We start from the raw sequence: 19100 nt of genomic DNA, 5'->3' as shown, positions 1-19100 counted from the left end.
ATCTAGTTAAAAACAGCAGCACTGAAGTATAATGCAATACAAAGTAGAACAGCGTTTCTCAACCTTTTTTGGGCCAAGGCATACTTGTTCCATGAAAAAATTCACGAGGCACACCACCATTAAAAAGTTTTAAAAAAATTAACTCTGTGCCGCCCTATATTGACTATATAATTATGACTGTAAGAAACACTTGCCAATTGCTGTGTTGGTTGCAATCTCCTGTAATAAGGCTTCACAAGCCGCTGATTTCTCTGCCAGCACAATCCTTTGCTCAGCAAGTTTCAGGTTGAGCTCATCCAGCCAGCTTCTTTAAGTTTGTCTAAAACCACCCTCCCGTGGTGGTGGCTGTTGAGAGCTGCGCTCGCCCCGCGTCGTGACCCGGCCGGCTTCCTTTCCCGCGGGTCAAGGCACGTGACAATGCAAATAGCCCTTCTCGTCGCCGCACGTCGCGGCATACCAGCTAGCGTCTCGCGGCACACTAGTGTGCCGCGGAACAGCGGTTGAGAAACGCTGAAGAAAGCACTGGGGATTTCATTCATTGTGAGCAATGCATAAGCAATGTATTGACTACTCTACATATCTATTTTGCATTAGCTAGTTGCATATTATATTTCTTCTTTTTAAACACAAGAGATATAAAACTCTAATCACTTTAAGTATTGAACTTAATTTAAGTATTGAACTACAATGTTCTTACTCTGCCCTCAAATATGAAATTAAAATTGATTCAACTCTGTGTGGCAAGAGAGTTCTATGGACAGATAGTTACCATCACCATGATGTGAGAGGCTGATATAGAAATGTGCATTTGGGAAAATTAGCGCATGCGTCCAATTCCAGACACACAAATATTGTCAGAGCTGTTTTGTTCAGAGTTGGGTTGCCTTCACATGACTAAAAAAATGGGACTTTTTTTTTGAAAGATAAATAGCTCTGAATTTGTGATCTGTAGCATTTTTGCCATTATATCTTCTGGGCCAAGCTAAATGTGACTAAGAAAATGCTCTGTGAGTGTCCAACTGCATATCTGGTTTGGCACTTAAACTTGTCTCTGGATAAAATACATTTTATTTCTCAAATATGAAAGCTGTTGCAACTCACAAAAGCACCTGTGGGCTGCCGAAGAATTTTTTTTGGGGGGGGGGGCACTTGCATATTAGCAGTAAGGCATAATAGAAATGAGGCATACCAATGCGAAATGATTTTATAAGTTGTTACCAAATTTTATCAAAAGTACGAATTGGGTATCATATAGAGAATTAAAGCAAACTAGTCTTCCTTTTTAGTTCATATGATTCTATACTTTTTCTCCATGTGCATGTAAGGCATTCCTAGTCAGGTACCTGAAAGGACGTTTTCACAGATGAGCACTAAAGCTGCTGAATGACATCTATACAGTCTTACCTTGGAAGTAGAAAGGAATCCATTCCGGAAGTCCGTTCGACTTCCAAAAAGTTTGGAAACCAAAGCACGGCTTCTGATTGGCTGCAGGAAGCTCCTGCAGCCAATCGGAAGCTGTGGAAGTCCCATCGGACATTCGGGTTCCAAAGAACGTTTGCAAACCAGAACACTCACTTTTGGGTTTGTGGCATTTGGGAGCCAAAATGTCTTGAGTACCAAGGCATTCAGGATCCAAGGTATATGCAGTTAAGGTATCTCCCACCCCGCAGTCTGCCCTGAAGCACAGCATTAAAAACAAACAAGCCTGCAATGTGATATTTGCTGGTAGTCCTTTGTAAGCTTCAGAAGAAACCAGTTTCACTACCTTCCTGAGATACACTTAAATGTAAGATATAAGTAGCTGCCAGCAATTTATCAGGAAGCCTATGCCCCAGCACCAAGGAGCTTAAACAATATAAAGCTTTGTCTTGAGGAGGAGTAAGAAGGTGCCTTGTTAAATATTTATTAAACTAACAAGAAGCTGTCTTAATTTTAAGAACAAGATAAGCAGTTAGCACCTATGAAAATAAAGCACAGGAAGTTTTAACTTGTTTGCTTTGATAGGCTACCCCAAACAGTTTGACTACACAGTATTCCTGCTCCATACATGCATATACATAGCTTGGTTTCTCATTGCTTAATTACTCAAATTTGTTGGTTTTCAGCTGAATTTCTATTTACTAAAAACATTGTTCGAGGTAACACAAAGGTCAATCTGTTTGATCTTTGATGCTGCAACCATGAGTGATAAGCATACATTTGTGAACTATGCTTAGATTGTTCTTCTGTCACTCCACCCCCTTTGCCTTACACTTTGAGAGTACAGTGGACGCTTGGGTTGCGAATGTGATCCGTACGGGAGGCACATTCGCAACCGGCAGCGCCACTTCTGCGCATGTGCGGGTCGCGATTTGGCACTTATGCACATGCGCAAAATGTGATTTAGTGCTTCTGTGTGTGCATGAATGCCGAAACCTGGAAGTAACCCATTCTGGTACTTCTGGGTTTGGCACAGTGCGCAACCCGAAAACGCGCAACCTGAAGCGTCTGTAACCTGAGGTATGACTGTATCTTTGAAACAATAGGAGACCTTTTTTGTCATGTTCATTCACCACCACCACTTTGGTTCTATGTTCCATATATAGCTGGAAACTAAAAGCAAATGCTTCTGTATTGATTATATCAGTGGACATGAGAGAAGTCTGTCTGCTTTGCTGATTATGCTTTGGTTTGACCAGCAGGATTATTACAGACACATTCCTTTCTACTGCCTGTGTAGAGTTTGGGTGAGATTAGTTCATATTCTACATACAGATTGCTTTAATCTTCATAGAAAACTATTTGAAGCCTTTTTGTGAGTGAGGGGAGCTTCACAAATCTTGTGTGTGATAGGAATGTAATTATGTGCTTGGTAGCTTCTTCTTTTTATTTATTTCCAACAAATAACATATGAAAACAAAAACTTTTTTAAACTTTCTTTTAAAATGGTCAATGATGTTTAAATTAGACAACACATGCTGGACAAAAAAAGGTAAACCGTTTGATACATGTGGCACTGAGAGGTTACTGCTTCTAAAAAGGAGCTCCTGAATTCTGCAGCGGTAATCCCAAAATTTATATTTGGGATAAACCTAGATTTCAAGCATGCTCAGTTAACTGAGTATATTGAATGTAGTTCAACACTTGTGTCTTATTACGGAATTTGGAAACTGCTGGGATTAAGTCAGAATTTGTTGCTGCTTCTCGTCAGTTTCATAACTGACTTAGAGCACTTTTTAATCATATCTAGAAATGTGGTTTTGCTTTGACTTATATCTACATTAACTTAGCTGGTCTTTGTATAATCAGCTATCCTTTCTGTTTTCTGCTTTTGACTGTTTCTCTTTTCTGCATTTCAAGATTAGCATATAAGAGTTTTGAGTGATAGCATGTCCTCATTACTATATTAATTTTTCATATCTAGTATTTCCACCCATAGTTATTTTTGTGGGTAGTATCTGCATATTTGTGGGACTCAACACATTTGCAGAAAAATTAGTAGTTTGTAAATTAAAGACCTGTAAATGTTAAAATCTTCTAAAAAAACACACCTCAGTTTAATTTGGGGATCAATCTGTTCGCAGGTTTTACACATAAAGTTACCATCTTAGATTTGTGACTTCAGACAAAAGTGCACTATTATATTTCCCATAGGAGTATGCAGTGCTAGAAACACATGTAAGAATTTGTCCCTAGTTTGGTGTTAACAAGAGGACAATAATGTGAAGTTTGGAAAGTATTACTGCCTCTGTTGCAGGCTTTAAAGCATTATATGTGTTACTATCACTAAAAGAAAGTAAGAATTTCTTAAGTTTTATTGAGTGCTTCAGCTATCACTTCTTACTGCAATTTTATTGCATTATACTCATTCAAAAACATTCCAGTATAGCAAGATGCCTCTGTAGGAAATCCATTCCTTCCATTTTCTTATAGTTGCACTATTAAGCCTTTTTGAGAAGTTCTAACTACATACACACACTTGTAAGAAAATGTTGTCTGAATAATAAGTTTGTGGTATCCTGGGAAGGTGCTATTCAGATCTCAAGCCAGCCTAGAACAGAAGATTCATAGTGCTTTTCAGGACTCCTGGGGATGGTTGGAGTGGTTGGGGAAAAGTCTCATTTTATCATTCTGAAAACATCCCTTGCTCTTCTGTATATCACTAGAAATTTAACTGTCTGCTTCAAACCAGAGTTCTTTTTCTGGAGAGTGGGAAATTGAAAAAGTGCCTATTCTCTCCCAACTTCTCTTCCCAAACCTCCACATATAGTGCAGGGAAGATGAGTTATTTAGCCTCAGATGCACATTCTCCGATCCCAATTTGTGCCACCAGCCCCTTTCCAGGATGCTGCATGTGACCTGTTTACAAGCTTGACTACACTAAATTCTTTCATAGCCAAAAACTGATGTACAGCTGCCTTCAATATTCTGTGGCTGTTGAAGGCCACTGAGAGTGCTCATTCTTCACTGGGATATTGTCAGTTTTTCTCTCTTGCCTTAATTTACAAGTTACAGTAATTTGAAATATTGGGTGGTCCCCAAGTGTACAGAAATGACTGCTCTTTATGTATGGCCACATTCTGATACCCAACTGACAGTTCATTTATATTATAATCGCAAGAGTCAGTGGTTCAGAGGTTTTGGAGTTAATGAATGCTAACTTTTGAATCCTTGTTTTACAGGTGCAAGTTCAGGTTCAGCAGTCCCCTCAGCAAGTCTCCACTCAGCAGCTTTCTCCCCAGCTCACTGTTCACCAAGCCTCAGATCAGCCCATACAGGTACAAGTGCAGATCCAAGGTCAGGCACAACAGCCGACACCTCAGACGATACAGGGTCAAGCACTTCAGAGTCCTAGCCCTTCTCAGTTGCAGGCGGCTCAGATCCAGGTGCAGCATGTGCAGACTGCTCAGCAAATCCAGGGTGCCGAAATACAGGAGGAACATATGCAGCATCAGCAAATCCAGGCACAGCTTGTGGCAGGACAGGCTATTGCTGGGGGCCAGCAGATCCAGATCCAGACAGTTGGGGCGCTTTCCCCTCCTCAATCTCAACAGGGCTCACCACGCGAAGGCGAGCGAAGGATCAGCACCGCCAGTGTCCTCCAGCCAGTAAAGAAGCGCAAAGTGGATATGCCTATTACTGTGTCATATGCTATTTCAGGGCAGCCGGTTGCCACAGTCCTGGCCATCCCCCAAGGCCAGCAGCAGAGTTATGTATCGTTAAGGCCGGACTTGTTAACGGTGGATAGTGCCCACCTGTACAGTGCCACTGGGACCATAACCAGCCCTACTGGAGAGACTTGGACCATCCCTGTTTACTCTGCGCAACCACGTGGCGACCTGCAGCAGCAAAACATAACCCACATTGCCATCCCCCAGGAGGCCTACAATGCCGTCCATGTCAGTGGCTCCCCGACGGCCCTAGCCACTGTGAAGCTGGAAGATGACAAGGATAAGATGGTGGGAGGTGCATCAGTAGTGAAAAACTCTCATGAGGAAGTGGTGCAAACCCTTGCCAACTCCCTTTTCCCAGCACAGTTTATGAATGGCAATATCCACATTCCAGTGGCGGTGCAAGCAGTGGCAGGGACATATCAGAATACAGCCCAGACGGTCCATATATGGGACCCACAGCAGCAGCAGTCCACACCGCAAGAGCAGGGGCAGCAGCAGCAGCAACACCAGCAGCTGCAAGTTACTTGCTCTGTAAGTAAACTACTTTAATGAACAACCAAATGTGGAGTGTTCCAAATGTAGAGAGCAGTAGCTTAGCCAAGAGCAGGACTGTCTGAAGTGTGTCAAAGACAGCAAACCTTTCCTCAGAGTAATGCATACCTTGTTTTTATGTAAAGGTACTCCGCTTGCATGCACCTATATGTTCTTCCAGAATTTTGTATGGAAGGGTGGGCATACGATGAGGATTTTGAGCTTTAGGGGTTCAGGTAGCAGCATGGGGCACATATATTCTGCTCTTTCCTGCTGTAAAGAAATATGCAGAAACTTGTCTGCACATTTTGAAATGTAATGCCTATATGCCCCTCTTCTCCCTTTTGAGAACTATGTAATATACTTGTGTTTCTGCAAATGGTTTTCTGCAAAAAACAAACTAGAGGGTGGTTTTTTTAAAAAAAAGAGCAGTCAAGACTATTGGACCAAACTCTGTAAATTGCAAAAGGTAAATGTTCCTGCCTCAGGGTGCTAACTATCAGAAATGCTGAAATCGTACAAATTCCACTGATTCCCAGATTTGAAACTGGACTGGGACTAGACATCTATTACTGTTCAGGGTGAATGAAACATTTTTTGTTCTTATATTGGGATGGCAGAATGGGGTAGGGGTTAATATTACACTAGGATGCAGAAGGACAGTGTTGTACTTCTTCCTACCCTGCATTTAAGTATTTCATTATTCTAATGGTGTACATAAGGCAAGCCTTTCCAATCTCTTAATATTTATGCTAAATCTTCCGTTGGGCTAATCATTAAGCTTTATTAGCTGCCATTATAATGGGTTGTATTGAGACTAAATCACATCAGTGATTTGCAAAACACTAACTCTAGAGTCAGGTGCCATTACGGAGAGAGACATTCTTGTCTGAAATCTGTCATGGGTTGTACCTGGAACTTTATACAAAGCATATCCCTGTTGGAACTGCAGTCCCTCCTTTGTACGTGTTAGTGAGGTTCATATACAGTGGTGCCTCGCAAGACGAAAGTAATTTATTCTGCGAGTCGCTTCGTCTTGCGTTAATTTTGTCTTGCGAAGCGTGGTTTGCTGTGGCAAAAAAAAAAAAACTCGCAAAAAAAACTTAGTCTAAAAACATCGCAAAACGCAGTAGCAAGTTTTTCGTCGCGAGAGGCATTCATCTTGTGAGGTACCACCAGGGTTGTGGTGTTTTGGTTGAAGTAAAAACAGGTTCTTTAGTAAATACATGGTGAAGTGGCCTTTGAAAATGCGCCTCACCCCAAATATGGAATGGCATATGATAGAGCATGCTGTACTCATGCTAAACTCACTCCATAATTCAGTTGTCCGTACAGCAATGTGGGGTATGGGTAAAAAAATGGGTGTGGCTACAATTGCCATTATAACGGAATACTTTGACAGAAATATTCCACTATGAGTTAGTTAGGAGTGATTACCACTGGTTCAAAATTTTCAAATGCAGTTATGAAATGACATGTAGAATTTCCTTTGTTCTAAGCTCTTAAGTACTTCCAGTGAAATATAAACTTAATTGGATTTCTCTATTCTCTGTTTATTGTCCCAAATTTTTGCTAGAAAGCAAAATGTAGCATGTTTGTGGTTCTCTAACATACCTTGCAGCCTGACTTGCGAGAGTGTTGGGTTCCCACGGCTACTCTCATATTAGCCCATAGGATTATAGGAGGGTTTTGGTGTTGTCTTAGAGCATGTAGAAGATTCAAGTTTTTTGTTCTAGACCAGGGGTCGGCAGGGTTTACTGGCCATGGGCTGGATCACTCCCATGGAGATCGTCCATGGGCCGGACTGGCGCAGCGTGACGCCGGAAATCGTGTCTGTGCATGTCTGTGGTGCCAGAAATTGCTTCTGCGCATGCCTAGACACCGAAAATTGCACCTGTGCAGACACAATTTCCGTGGCCATGCACAGACACAATTTTCAGTATCTATGCATGCGCAGACACAATTTCTGGCGCCGCTCGGCAAGTCGCCGTGCCGATTTAGCGCAGTACACGGAGGACTCGCAGAGCGGGTGGCTTGGTTCAGGGGTGGCTCGTGGGCCGGTAAAACAGTCTTTGTGGGCCCCATCTGGCCCATGGGCTGCACGTTGCCGACCCCTGTTCTAGACTTACTGAGGCCAATCCTTGTTGGGTCCAGTAGCATCACCAAATTTTCTCAACTCCCATGTTGTTTCTTGCATTTCTTTTGTCTTCAACAAGACTACTTTCTGTGTGCCATCTACCCCACTGGAAAAATTGTATTGCTTGGTAAAGTACCAGCTATATATTCAGTAAACTGGGAGCTAAAACTGAATGGCTCTTGAGACTAACAAAAGGATAAGCAAGAAGAAAAAAGCAAGGAATAATAATGAGGCATGGTGAAGAAAGCCAATAGAAGTCACAGAATCAAGGCAACGTTTGGCATAATCACATGGCAGTTACTGCCCTTATCTTCTATTTATAGCCAGTCCTTTTTTCAAAATTGCTAATACCGTACTTCAGCCTGCTCAAACCAAGCACAGAGATTGGTTGTGGAGGTATTGTGACTCAGCATTCTTGTTGCAGGCAGAATTTGCTGACCCTGAGGCTCAATGTGGAATGGGCTTCTTATTTTATTTTTTAAATCTTCTGTGGTATTCTTACTATAAGATCTCATATATTGATCACAATTTAGAGCTAACATGTGTCCCAGCTGAGATAACAATTCTCACTGCCCCCAGCCATTGTGACTGATGGTTAGGAATGATGGAAGTATTCCCAATAATATCTGATGGGCCACTGGTTAGCCACACCTGCTTTAGAGGCTTTTATCATAGCGTCAAAAATACTAGCTCAATTCCTCTTGAACTGAAAATGCACCATTTAAAACGAATGAATTGTATGTTAATTGTGGGATATGAAAAGGGGGGAAGGAAAAAGTAGAAGAGAAGGATTGATTATAGGAAATTTGGAGCAGGGCACTGCTATCAGTCTTGTATAGGTTTCAGTTATGCTATTCCAGGCATCCCCAAACTGTGGCCCTCCAGATGTTTTGGCCTACAACTCCCATGATCCCTAGCTAACAGGACCAGTGGTTGGGGAAGATGGGAATTGTAGTCCAAAACATCTGGAGGGCCGAAGTTTGGGGGTGCCTGTGCTATTCAAACTTCTAAATGTTTATGCTTTCTCGCCCTCGCACTGCTAGGCATGTCAAATATGGGAAGGGGGTCATGTATTAAAAATTACAAACTTAAGCTACTGTATTAGCCTTATTCCATGTTGTTTTGGTTAGGTAAGACTTTAGGTAAGTGTGTATAATCAATGATCGAAGCATTCTCATGTTTTGCTATCATATTGTTTTGTTCTGATAGTAGTCTACATCCAGGTAGGTGGGCAGCCTTATTTTTGGTTTTATTACTATTGTCTTGTTTTATCAAAAGGATTGTAACTGAAAACTTGAATAATTGCCTGGCCTGCACTAAGATACAAAATCACAATTTGGCAGGGCACCTTTATAGCATGCTACTCTTAGACACAGGGCCTTCTTGTACAAAAATCTATTCTAATGGAAATATTGCACTTAGAACTGTGGGCAAACCGATGACGCAGTGACCTTCAGATCCTGTGTTTGCTAGCTAAAATGATTAGCATTCAGCTTTCCCCCAGCAGAGGGCAATCTGTTTACTCTGTTGTATCTCTATTCAAGGTTTGTTGACATCTTCTCCCTCTTTCACCCAGCTGCAAAGATGGTTTCCTAAATCAGTTTACAGTAATGTCTGAACTAGGAAACTGATTTGACAGCAACCAACAAACCAGAATTGAAGTAACATTATGGAAAACTGGTTTTAAGAAATTAGCAGTCTGCTTTGCAGCTGGCCTCATTAGAAGAGGAAGGAATGCTTGAACTTGCCACCCATTCACATGACAACAAACCATGGTCTTTTTTTGCGGGGGGGGGGGGAGCTTATCTTCTCTGAACTAGACCTCAGTAGTTGCAACAAACTAACAAAGGGTAGTAGACACTATGTTACACGGGGTTTTGATTATGCATTTTGACTTTGTAAAGTCAAAATGAGGTAGCAAGCTAAATACTGTACAGTGGTATCTCTAGTTGCGGACTTAATTCGTTTTGGGGTGCTGTTTGCACCCTGAAAAATCTGCAGCTAGAGTGCCTCTTCTGCGCATGTGCGCAGTGTGATTGAGTGCTTCGCGTGCGCAAAGCGTGCCACGTTTGTAAGCTTGAAAGTCTATAATGAGCGGAATGCAACACGAGGTATGACTGTACAGTGGAACCTCTACTTACGGACATAATCAGTACCAGAGGTCCGTCCGCTGGTTGAAACAGTACACTAGAAGAGGCATCTTGTGCCCACGCACAGATGGCGGTAGTGCGCTTCTGTGCACACGCAGACAGCGGCAGCCACTTCCACGCATGCACAGATGGCAGAGACCACTTCCACGCATGCACGAACTGTGGCAAACCCGGTGTTTACTTTCGGGTTTGCTGTGGACGCAACTTGGAACGTTTGTGAGACGAGGCGTATGTAAATCGAGGTTTCACTGTACATGGAATTGAGAATGATCAGTATTTGTAGTGAAATATCAGGGGCTTTTGAGCATTAGAATTAAATGAAGAGCAAACAGCCTGAACCCACCTCCTATGAAGATTATCATTTTTATTATCTTCTCTTCATTGAAATACTTTATAAGCCACCTGGAGGACCGTTCAATTAAAACTGCCAGGGTGTAAATCAAATATAGTACAGTTCTTCTAATGAACTGAAGTCAGGTGAGTAGCTCTAGAGGCTGCAGGAAGATGCTACAGTACTGGTAAGCAAAAGCTTTTCATACCTATGTGATCAGAATTGACTTTCTTCCACAGGCTCAAACTGTTCAGGTTGCTGAAGTTGAGCAGCAACCACAGCCTCAGCCTTCACCTGAACTTCTCCTTCCACACTCTCTCAAGCCAGAAGAGGGACTAGAAGTGTGGAAGAGCTGGGCACAGACTAAAAACGCAGAGCTAGAGAAGGAGTCTCAGAACAGACTTGCACCTATTGGCAGTAAGTGTTGTGAGCAGGGAAGTACTGCTCCATCTTTCAAACAATAGGAATCTTTTGCTTTGTAAAGATTAGTTAGAGTGTTATAGGCTGCTGAATTACAAGGGCTTTGGGTGGGTTATATACAGTGAGTGTGTGTAAGTCACTATAATCAACAGTTTCTAGAGTTCTTGCTGATGATCAGGGCTTAACTTTTCCCTTCAGGCAGCTCAGCTCATTCTTTAATAATTTTTCTGCTAAGTAATGGAGTCTCTGCTCTTCTTGCTGATTTCATTCTTAGCTGCCTTCTTGAATTTGTTTTGGTGTGTTTATAAAGCAAGGCAAACTTTCGTTATGTATGTTAGGTTTTCAGCTTAAAATAAAAATATGAAAGCCTTGTTAACTTTAAAAACAGTTCAGCTTATATGCAATGTTTGTGGCACCCAGGATTTTTTTCATTGACACAGCAATATGAATTTAAAAGGATACTAATGTCAGCCTTGCTTTGAATTGACTCTTGGTACTCTGACCTCAGACTCCTTCCCATTGTTATTGAGGAATACTCAGGCATTTGTTAATTGTCAATTTACTCTCTGAGTGGAAAGTTGTGTGTTTGAAATCTATTCAGTTTCCATTTCAAGCAAATTTTGGGGTACCTTTGTATATGCTGGGGACAATGAGAAGTGCCAGTATAGGCTTATTGGGAAGGTTGCAGCAGGAAAGCATGATTGAGTCTACAAAAAGACATCTCTGCTGAGAAATGCCAATTAATAACCTTCTGTGCTATGATTTGCAGGACGCCAGCTGTTGAGATTCCAGGAAGATCTCATATCCTCTGCTGTAGCAGAGTTGAATTATGGGTTGTGCTTAATGACTCGTGAAGCTCGCAACAGTGAAGGTGAACCCTATGATCCAGAGGTTCTGTACTATATCTTCCTGTGTATTCAAAAGGTATGGTATTTTGGAAGCCCTTTCTATAAATAATGTTAAAAGTGGTATGCTGGGCATATGTTGTCACTGGGAGGATTCTTGTGCAAGGCTGGAGTGAGAGAGGCAGACATTTGCTTCCACTCCTGAGATCCTTGGTTTTCTCTTTGGCTTGAGAACTGTTGACTGGATTCTGTTCTGATCTTTAGAACGGCAGATTACTAAACATACTCTAATCATCATTATGCATAGAAACAGGCTATTAATAGCTGCAAATTCTGGAAATTAGCTCAGTATCACTTTAATGCTTTGTAAATGGTAATTCCATTAATCTGAGTTTCAGATGCTTCATGGCCTAGCCCAGGCATCCCCAAACTGCGGCCCTCCAGATGTTTTGGCCTACAACTCTCATGATCCCTAGCTAACAGGACCAGTGGTCAGGGATGATGGGAATTGTAGTCCAAAACATCTGGAGGGCCGAAGTTTGGGGATGCCTGGCCTAGCCTTTCAGGCTCTTTGAATAAATGTGTTTGTTGTGCACTATAGGATTTACATAGGAAGGCGTGATAAGTAAAACTGAAGCTAGAGAGTTAATGTTGAGTTTGTTAGATGATTCCTGATCTCTATTGTCAGCAGGGGGGTGAAGGATTTCTAATCCTCATGTTTCACATGTGCACTTCAAACACACAGACAGTCTGACTAACTGATTGTTTTTTATTTTTAAAAAATTAATTCTATGAGGAGCAGGTTTGCCTGACCTCTGTGTAACTGTTTCTTGCAGTATCTATTTGAAAATGGGCGAGTCGATGACATTTTTTCTGATCTATATTACATACGGTTCACTGAGTGGTTACATGAAGTGCTCAAGGAGGTGCAGCCTCGGGTCACTCCTCTTGGTAAGAGACTCTTCAGTCCACAGATAGGCTTGGTAACCGCTGTCTAGACACAAAGGTCCTCAGAGAACATTTGAATACGAATGCTCCCTTAATGGACCTAGGAAGAATCTGCAATAATTTCAAATAATTGCTTTTTGTACTAGACTTCTAGGCCCCAAATTGTCCTTGCTTTTCTGCAGAGAAGTACGGGTACCACCGTATAGCTGGACCCATATTGTCACTTTCCAATATATTGTCTATAGTACAAAGTGCAGGCTTGCATTATTCAATATGGATGGAACCACATCTGGGCACACATTGTGCAGCCTTTGCTGTAGTTTTTACCTGGCTCATCCCAGCCATCTGGTTCTCTTCTTACATCTGCCCAAACTCTTTACTGATCTGATGCCAAATGGTGGAATTTTATAACAGAGCTTGAAACAATGAAAATGTATGGTAAGGCTAACATTCAGAAGCAGAACAGAATAGTCCTCATCTGTTTCCAGAGAGCGGGAGCACAAATGAACAACTATTGAAAGTGTCCCAAAGCTTTGGGGTGCTAATTGAGAAAGTCTTCTGCTTGTAAAGCCTGTTCTGGTGAGATGGAATTTGAAGTTTTTTTTTTTTTTTGAGGAGGTCGCATTTTCGGTGAGAACTGGATCTAGAATGTTTAGGGCATCATAAGTTAGGCAAGCCAATGTCTGCCTTTATCTTCATCTTTGTGTAATGATATGCTTGCATAGTAGTTGCAACAAGATAACATGAAGTATTTTTGAGTGTATAATGATACAGAGCTACATAAGGTCAAACATTCTACTCGGACACACTAAAAGTAATGAACATGTTTAACTTAGGTCCATCAATGTCATTAGGTTTGTTCTGAGTTGTATCCAAATAAGCTATACTTACAAACTATTTGTTAGAAATATCAAACCAGCTAGTTAGACTTGATGTCATTGTAAACTGAAATGTATGCTATATATGTAGGAGTTGCTGTCGCTAGTCAACCTTTGTAAATCAGTTTTCTTTCTTAATAGGAACTTTGGGGTGGTTGATTGGAAATGCTACTTGGTTTCCATACATCTGTTGAAATTATCTTCTGATCTTCACAGGCTATGTTCTTCCTAACCATGTGACAGAAGAGATGTTGTGGGAGTGTAAGCAGCTTGGAGCTCACTCTCCTGCCACTTTGCTGACAACGCTTATGTTTTTTAACACAAAGTAAGTACTAATAAATATGCCGTCTTCGTGGAAGCCTCTTCTTTAGTGAACTGTGAATTAATGTGCACATGTGAACACAAACTACCAGTGAAGAATCTCTTAGATGCATTTTGGTATGAGGTATCAGAGCAAGTTTAGCATAGTTAACTACATGATGTATGGAAGTGAGAGCTGGACCATAAAGAAGGCTGATCGCCGAAGAATTGATGCTTTTGAATTATGGTGCTGGAGGAGACTCTTGAGAGTCCCATGGATTGCAAGAAGATCAAACCTATCCATTCTGAAGGAAATCAGCCCTGAGTGCACACTTGAAGGACAGATCCTGAAGCTGAGGCTCCAATACTTTGGCCACCTCATGAGAAGAGAAGACTCCCTGGAAAAGACCCCGATGTTGGGAAAGATGGAGGGCACAAGGAGAAGGGGACAACAGAGGATGAGATGGACAGTGTTCTCGAAGCTACCAACATGAGTCTGACCAAACTGCGGGAGGCAGTACAAGACAGGAGTGCCTGGCGTGCTCTGGTCCATGGGGTCACGAAGAGTCGGACACAACTAAATGACTAAACAACAACAACAAACTACAAGATGAACCAGTGAACCAGCAGGTCTCCAGTTTCCCTTCTGTGAACTTACTAGGTGGTCATGGGAAAATCAGTCTTTCCCAGTGTGCAATATGGTCATAGTTCTGACTTATTTACATGGTTCCAAGCTTTTCTCTCACTCACACGTACATGTTTGTATGTGTGTAAGTTTAATCAATCTTTGAATGCATGACAGCAATCAGTCTAGCGTTCTGTTTTCAGAGTGACTTCTGGGAGTTCACAAGCATATGATGTTGGTGCTCTATCCTGCCACCACTTCCTGTTGTTTGGGTTATACTGTCCCAAAATATGGAGATTCCATTTAGATATTGAGACTGATAGCCATTGTTAGCTGTATCCTTCATGGATTTGTATGACCACCTTCTCAGTTCACATCGCCCATATGAAGCTAACTATTGCTTATAAAACATGCCAAATGAGCTGTCTATTGAACTTCATATGTCTGTTGAAATAAATGCACGTTTTAAAAACCTTACATGCCATCAAATGTTGGCTATTAACAGCCTTGTTTTGTTCCTGATAGGAAATAAGGTTTTTCTGCCAGTGTTGGAAAAGTTAAGATTTATTGTGCATCTTTAACTGATCTGTGCCCTCCACCTTTTCCATTTGATGTTCAGATACTTCCTGTTGAAAACAGTAGACCAGCATATGAAGTTGGCCTTTTCAAAGGTCTTGAGGCAGACCAAGAAGAACCCTTCCAATCCCAAGGATAAGAGTACGAGCATCCGGTACCTGAAGGCACTTGGCATACACCAGGCAGGCCAGAAAGGTAGAACTTAACATGGAAAAATAAAGCTGTGCTTTAAGTAGCTGATCATATTTGTTTTGCAGTGCTGGGGGGGGGGAGGGAGGGAGATGGAGAAAGAACCACAGGATTAAAGGAAGACAAAAAAATGGGATTCATAATTAAATTTGCAGCCCAGTAAGCCTGGGTGGTGAGTATGGATAGAGAATTTCTGGTGCTGATGGTGATTGACTACAAAGCCACCTTCTGGGACTTGGACTTACTATATCATGGAACTTTATTATGAGATATCACAGGTATTTGATCTGCAGATGCAAGTCCTGTTGCAGATGCAATCATCCCTGAAGATCAACTGTAGCACACAGTGGGGATTTCTTTTTTCTTTTGGTAATGATGCTTTTCTCTTACTTTCTGCAAACAAAAATATTTCTTTGCATTCATACATTTTATTGAAGGTCCTTTGCTGTCTTACCCTGACTTTTACTGAAATGAGTGCATGTGTGTAGCTTACTGTTATTAATTGGGTTATATCAAAGCTAGTTGTTTGTGCTTAGAAAATGCAATATTAATTAATTGTAAGGGGGGGGGAGTAAAGGACCCCTGACAGTTAAGTCCAGTCGCGAACGACTTTGGGGTTGCAGCGCTCATCTCGCTTTACTGGCCGAGGGAGCTGACGTTTGTCCGCAGACAGTTTCCCCAAAGGTCATGTGGCCAGCATGACTAAGCCGCTTCTGGCAAACCAGAACAGCACACGAAAACGCCATTTACCTTCCCGCTGGAGCAGTACCTATTTATCTACTTGCACTTTGACGTGCTTTCGAACTGCTAGGTTGGCAGGAGCTGGGACCGAGCAATGGGAGCTCACCTCGTCGCGGGGATTCGAACCTCCGACCTTCCGATTGGCAAGCCCTAGGCTCAGTGGCTTAGACCACAGCGCCACCCGCGTCCCAAATGTATCAAAACAGCATCTAAAAGCTTTCGGTATGCCAAGCTTCTGAGATGACACTGTAGTGGTGCTTGTTTCCTTGCTCTATATGCCCCTGAACTTATGTTGGACTGCCCTTGGGGGCACAGTTCTGTTACTATGCATTTATATCTATTCAGAGATTCTCTATGAAGCCCCAGTTGCTTTTCCTTCTTATTTATTTATTACCTTTTACACTTGTCTCAAGGCAGTTTAGAAACATACCATAAAAACAGCTATAAATAGTTTTAAAACAGTACACAAAACAGCTGAAGACCTTTTAGTCCAGCTGAAAAACCTTTTCATGAATGATACTGCCATGGATCCTACTGCAAAGAAGGTGAAATTTTGACCACCAAACTGTTCCTGGAATGATTTTGATAAGTAGGACTCCTATCTCCTTGCCAAGAACTAGACAACACACTGAGATATTTATGTTTGAATGTACAGTGGTACCTTGGGTTCCGGAGGTCCGTTCTTAACCTGAAACTGTTCTTAACTTGAGGTACCACTTTAGCTAATGGGGCCTCCTGCTGCCGCCGTGCTGCCACCACACGATTTCTGTTCTCATCCTGAAACAAACTTCTTAACCCGAGGTATTATTTCTGGGTTAGCGGAGTCTGTAACCTGAAGCGTCTGTAACCCGAGGTACCACTGTAAACAGAACTACAAAAAAAGTACAGGTTGCAATGGATGTGTTATTTCTTTAATGGTAACAGTTGTCCATCTGCAGCAAGAAGGCCATTGGTGTTGCTGTGTACCATCTTTTCAAATTGTGGGTTTACTTAGGTTTTACTGACATCAACTTCATCTACAAGGTTTCTGATGTTCTGTATTGTTGGGATTTACTTGCAGTTACTGATGACATGTATGCAGAGCAGACAGAGAACCCAGAGAATCCATTGAGGTGTCCTATAAAGCTCTATGACTTCTACCTCTTCAAATGGTAAGTGTTCCTGACATCCAGAGCCACAGAAAGATAACTTATCTGCATGTTCAGGGTTTGTGTGTACTTTCTACTATTTTAATCAAACTTATCTATCTGTTTCTTGGAGTGATGACCTTGTATAAAGAAGACTACCTTATGCTTCCTACTTGAATTGTCAAAAATGCAAACTTAATGGCATGCATATTCAGAGGCTTGTAGTGTGGCTTATTTTAAATGCTGGGCATTGCATAATTCTTGACACTGTGTTTTACTGGAAAGAGTTTGGGTATATAACATAGTGTGTTTGAAGTCGGCAAACACTTTGTATTGAGTAAACTGGAACTCGGTATCCCTGGCAGAGGTCTATAAAATAGATGGAAGTATACTGGTGTGGCACTGTGGGAAAGGGTGCCCAGCATGTTGATTAGTGACTGGCAGTTTCTGGTCTTTAAACTTTTTTGGACTTGCTCTTCATTTCCAAAGCCTGGTGAAATCCCCAAGTTAGTGTGAGAAGTCTGTGGTGTAGAATGTAAAGAATGCACTATACAATTTGAGCATTTCAGATAAGACCTGAATTCCTCTGCACTCACAATTCACCCTTTTTTGAATACTTTGAAATGTATTACCAAAGGCTAGGGTTGCAGATGTAATACAGGGGGGTGGACATAAGAGGGGAGACAGGTGCTAGAGCAGAAAACCTCATGGGAAGGCCTGTCCCAACTCTCCAGTTTTAGTCTTCAATGCCACAGCCAGCTTAAACTGTTGTAAAATGGAAGTTGAAATGATCAGGACGTCACTTTTTGTATTGTGTTACATGTGGATCCTTTGGAGGTTCAGAAAAAAAACGTAGATGTTTGTAAGATAGCGTTCATAGCTGTTTCAAGTGTATGCTGTCAAAGTAATTGCTTAACGATATTCTCTGTCTTTTCAGCCCCCAGAGTGTGAAAGGCCGGAACGATACATTCTATTTGACTCCTGAACCAGTGGTAGCTCCCAACAGCCCTATCTGGTATTCCATCCAGCCAATCAGTCGAGAGCAGATGGAGCAGATGCTCACCCGGATTCTGGTGATACGAGAGATTCAGGCAGCTATTGCTGTGGCAAATGCCAGCACCATGCACTAAGGCATCCCTCCCAACTCAGAAAAAGGGTGAGGGTAGGACAGGGTGGGAAGGGAGGCCAGGCCATAAGGCCAGGATCAATTGTACAGCCTTTTACACTAAAGGAGATGCCTAAGGTTTTTTTCGGTTTTTTTTTTAATTGGTGTAGTTATGAAGCCCTTTTAGGCTTCTTCTGTTTAAAGGAGACCCTCCCCATTGTGTATCTGACCCAACTGCATCAGCCTTCTGGACGCATTGAGGGCTGCGTTCTTTCTCTGGGAGCTGTGAGGTGCCGTAGATTGACTTTGGGATTTTTTATGATGTGAAGAAAATGAAACAAATCTAATTGAGGGACTTGGCCTAGCTGGGCCATTACTTTGGAGCTCATGCACTTGGAAAGAACGGAAAATGGTGGATATCGGCCAAGAGAGGCAGTTTGCAGTTTCCTTGTGCTCAGAAACTGACATGATCTGGAGGGGAGAGGAGAGTGACCTGCAATTATGATTTATAAGGAAAAAGAAAAACAATTTCTATTAAGAACTTAAAAGTGACATTTTTAGATGTTAAGTACAAACTACCACACTTCTCTCTCAATCTCTCTATCAATCTCTCTCTCTCTTTTTCTTTCTTTCTTTCTTGGCCTGATGTTGAGGCCTTAAAACCTTGAGGCTCCTGTGCCTGATGGAATTCTTGTAACATACACTTGTGTATCATATAAAGATACCACCCTGTTTCTCTTAATGTATTCTTATGCTAGTTGTTTATTAAGAATGACGAGCACGTCTTTTCAACATGCCATTGAACAATGTGTGTTTATTTGGGCGGAACAAATATAAAGGTGTCCACAGAAGATTAGTACAGTGGTACCTCAGGTTACGAACTTAATTCGTTCTGGAGGTCCGTTCTCAACCTGAAACCGTTATTAACCTGAGGCGCGCTTTCGCTAATGGTGCCTCCTGCTTCCACCGTGCTGCTGGTGCGTGATTTCCATTCTCATTCTGGGGCAAAGTTCTCAACCCAAGGTGGTACTACTGGTTTAGCTG

General features: G+C 41.9%; 1 protein-coding gene across 8 annotated transcripts in view; it reads left to right on the top strand.

Annotated features, from left to right (window-relative positions):
* Window positions 1-18850, top strand: part of QRICH1 (glutamine rich 1) — a 33603-nt gene extending 14753 nt beyond the window's left edge. For all 8 annotated transcript variants that reach the window (XM_088662596.1, XM_088662597.1, XM_088662594.1 and 5 more), the window contains 8 exons: window positions 4662-5684; window positions 10542-10719; window positions 11492-11646; window positions 12404-12518; window positions 13610-13718; window positions 14938-15089; window positions 16885-16975; window positions 17889-18850. In XM_088662596.1, coding sequence (XP_088518722.1) covers window positions 4662-5684; window positions 10542-10719; window positions 11492-11646; window positions 12404-12518; window positions 13610-13718; window positions 14938-15089; window positions 16885-16975; window positions 17889-18081 — 2016 coding nt within the window. In that variant the 3' untranslated portion in view covers window positions 18082-18850. The remainder of the gene's footprint in view (window positions 1-4661; window positions 5685-10541; window positions 10720-11491; window positions 11647-12403; window positions 12519-13609; window positions 13719-14937; window positions 15090-16884; window positions 16976-17888) is intronic.
* Window positions 18851-19100: the final 250 nt, after the last annotated feature.

The sequence above is a fragment of the Zootoca vivipara genome, chromosome 2 (genome assembly GCF_965207765.1).
Source record: "Zootoca vivipara chromosome 2, rZooViv2.hap1.1, whole genome shotgun sequence".
Classification (NCBI taxonomy): Eukaryota; Metazoa; Chordata; class Lepidosauria; order Squamata; family Lacertidae; genus Zootoca; species Zootoca vivipara.
This window is presented reverse-complemented; position numbering and strand designations above follow the sequence as displayed.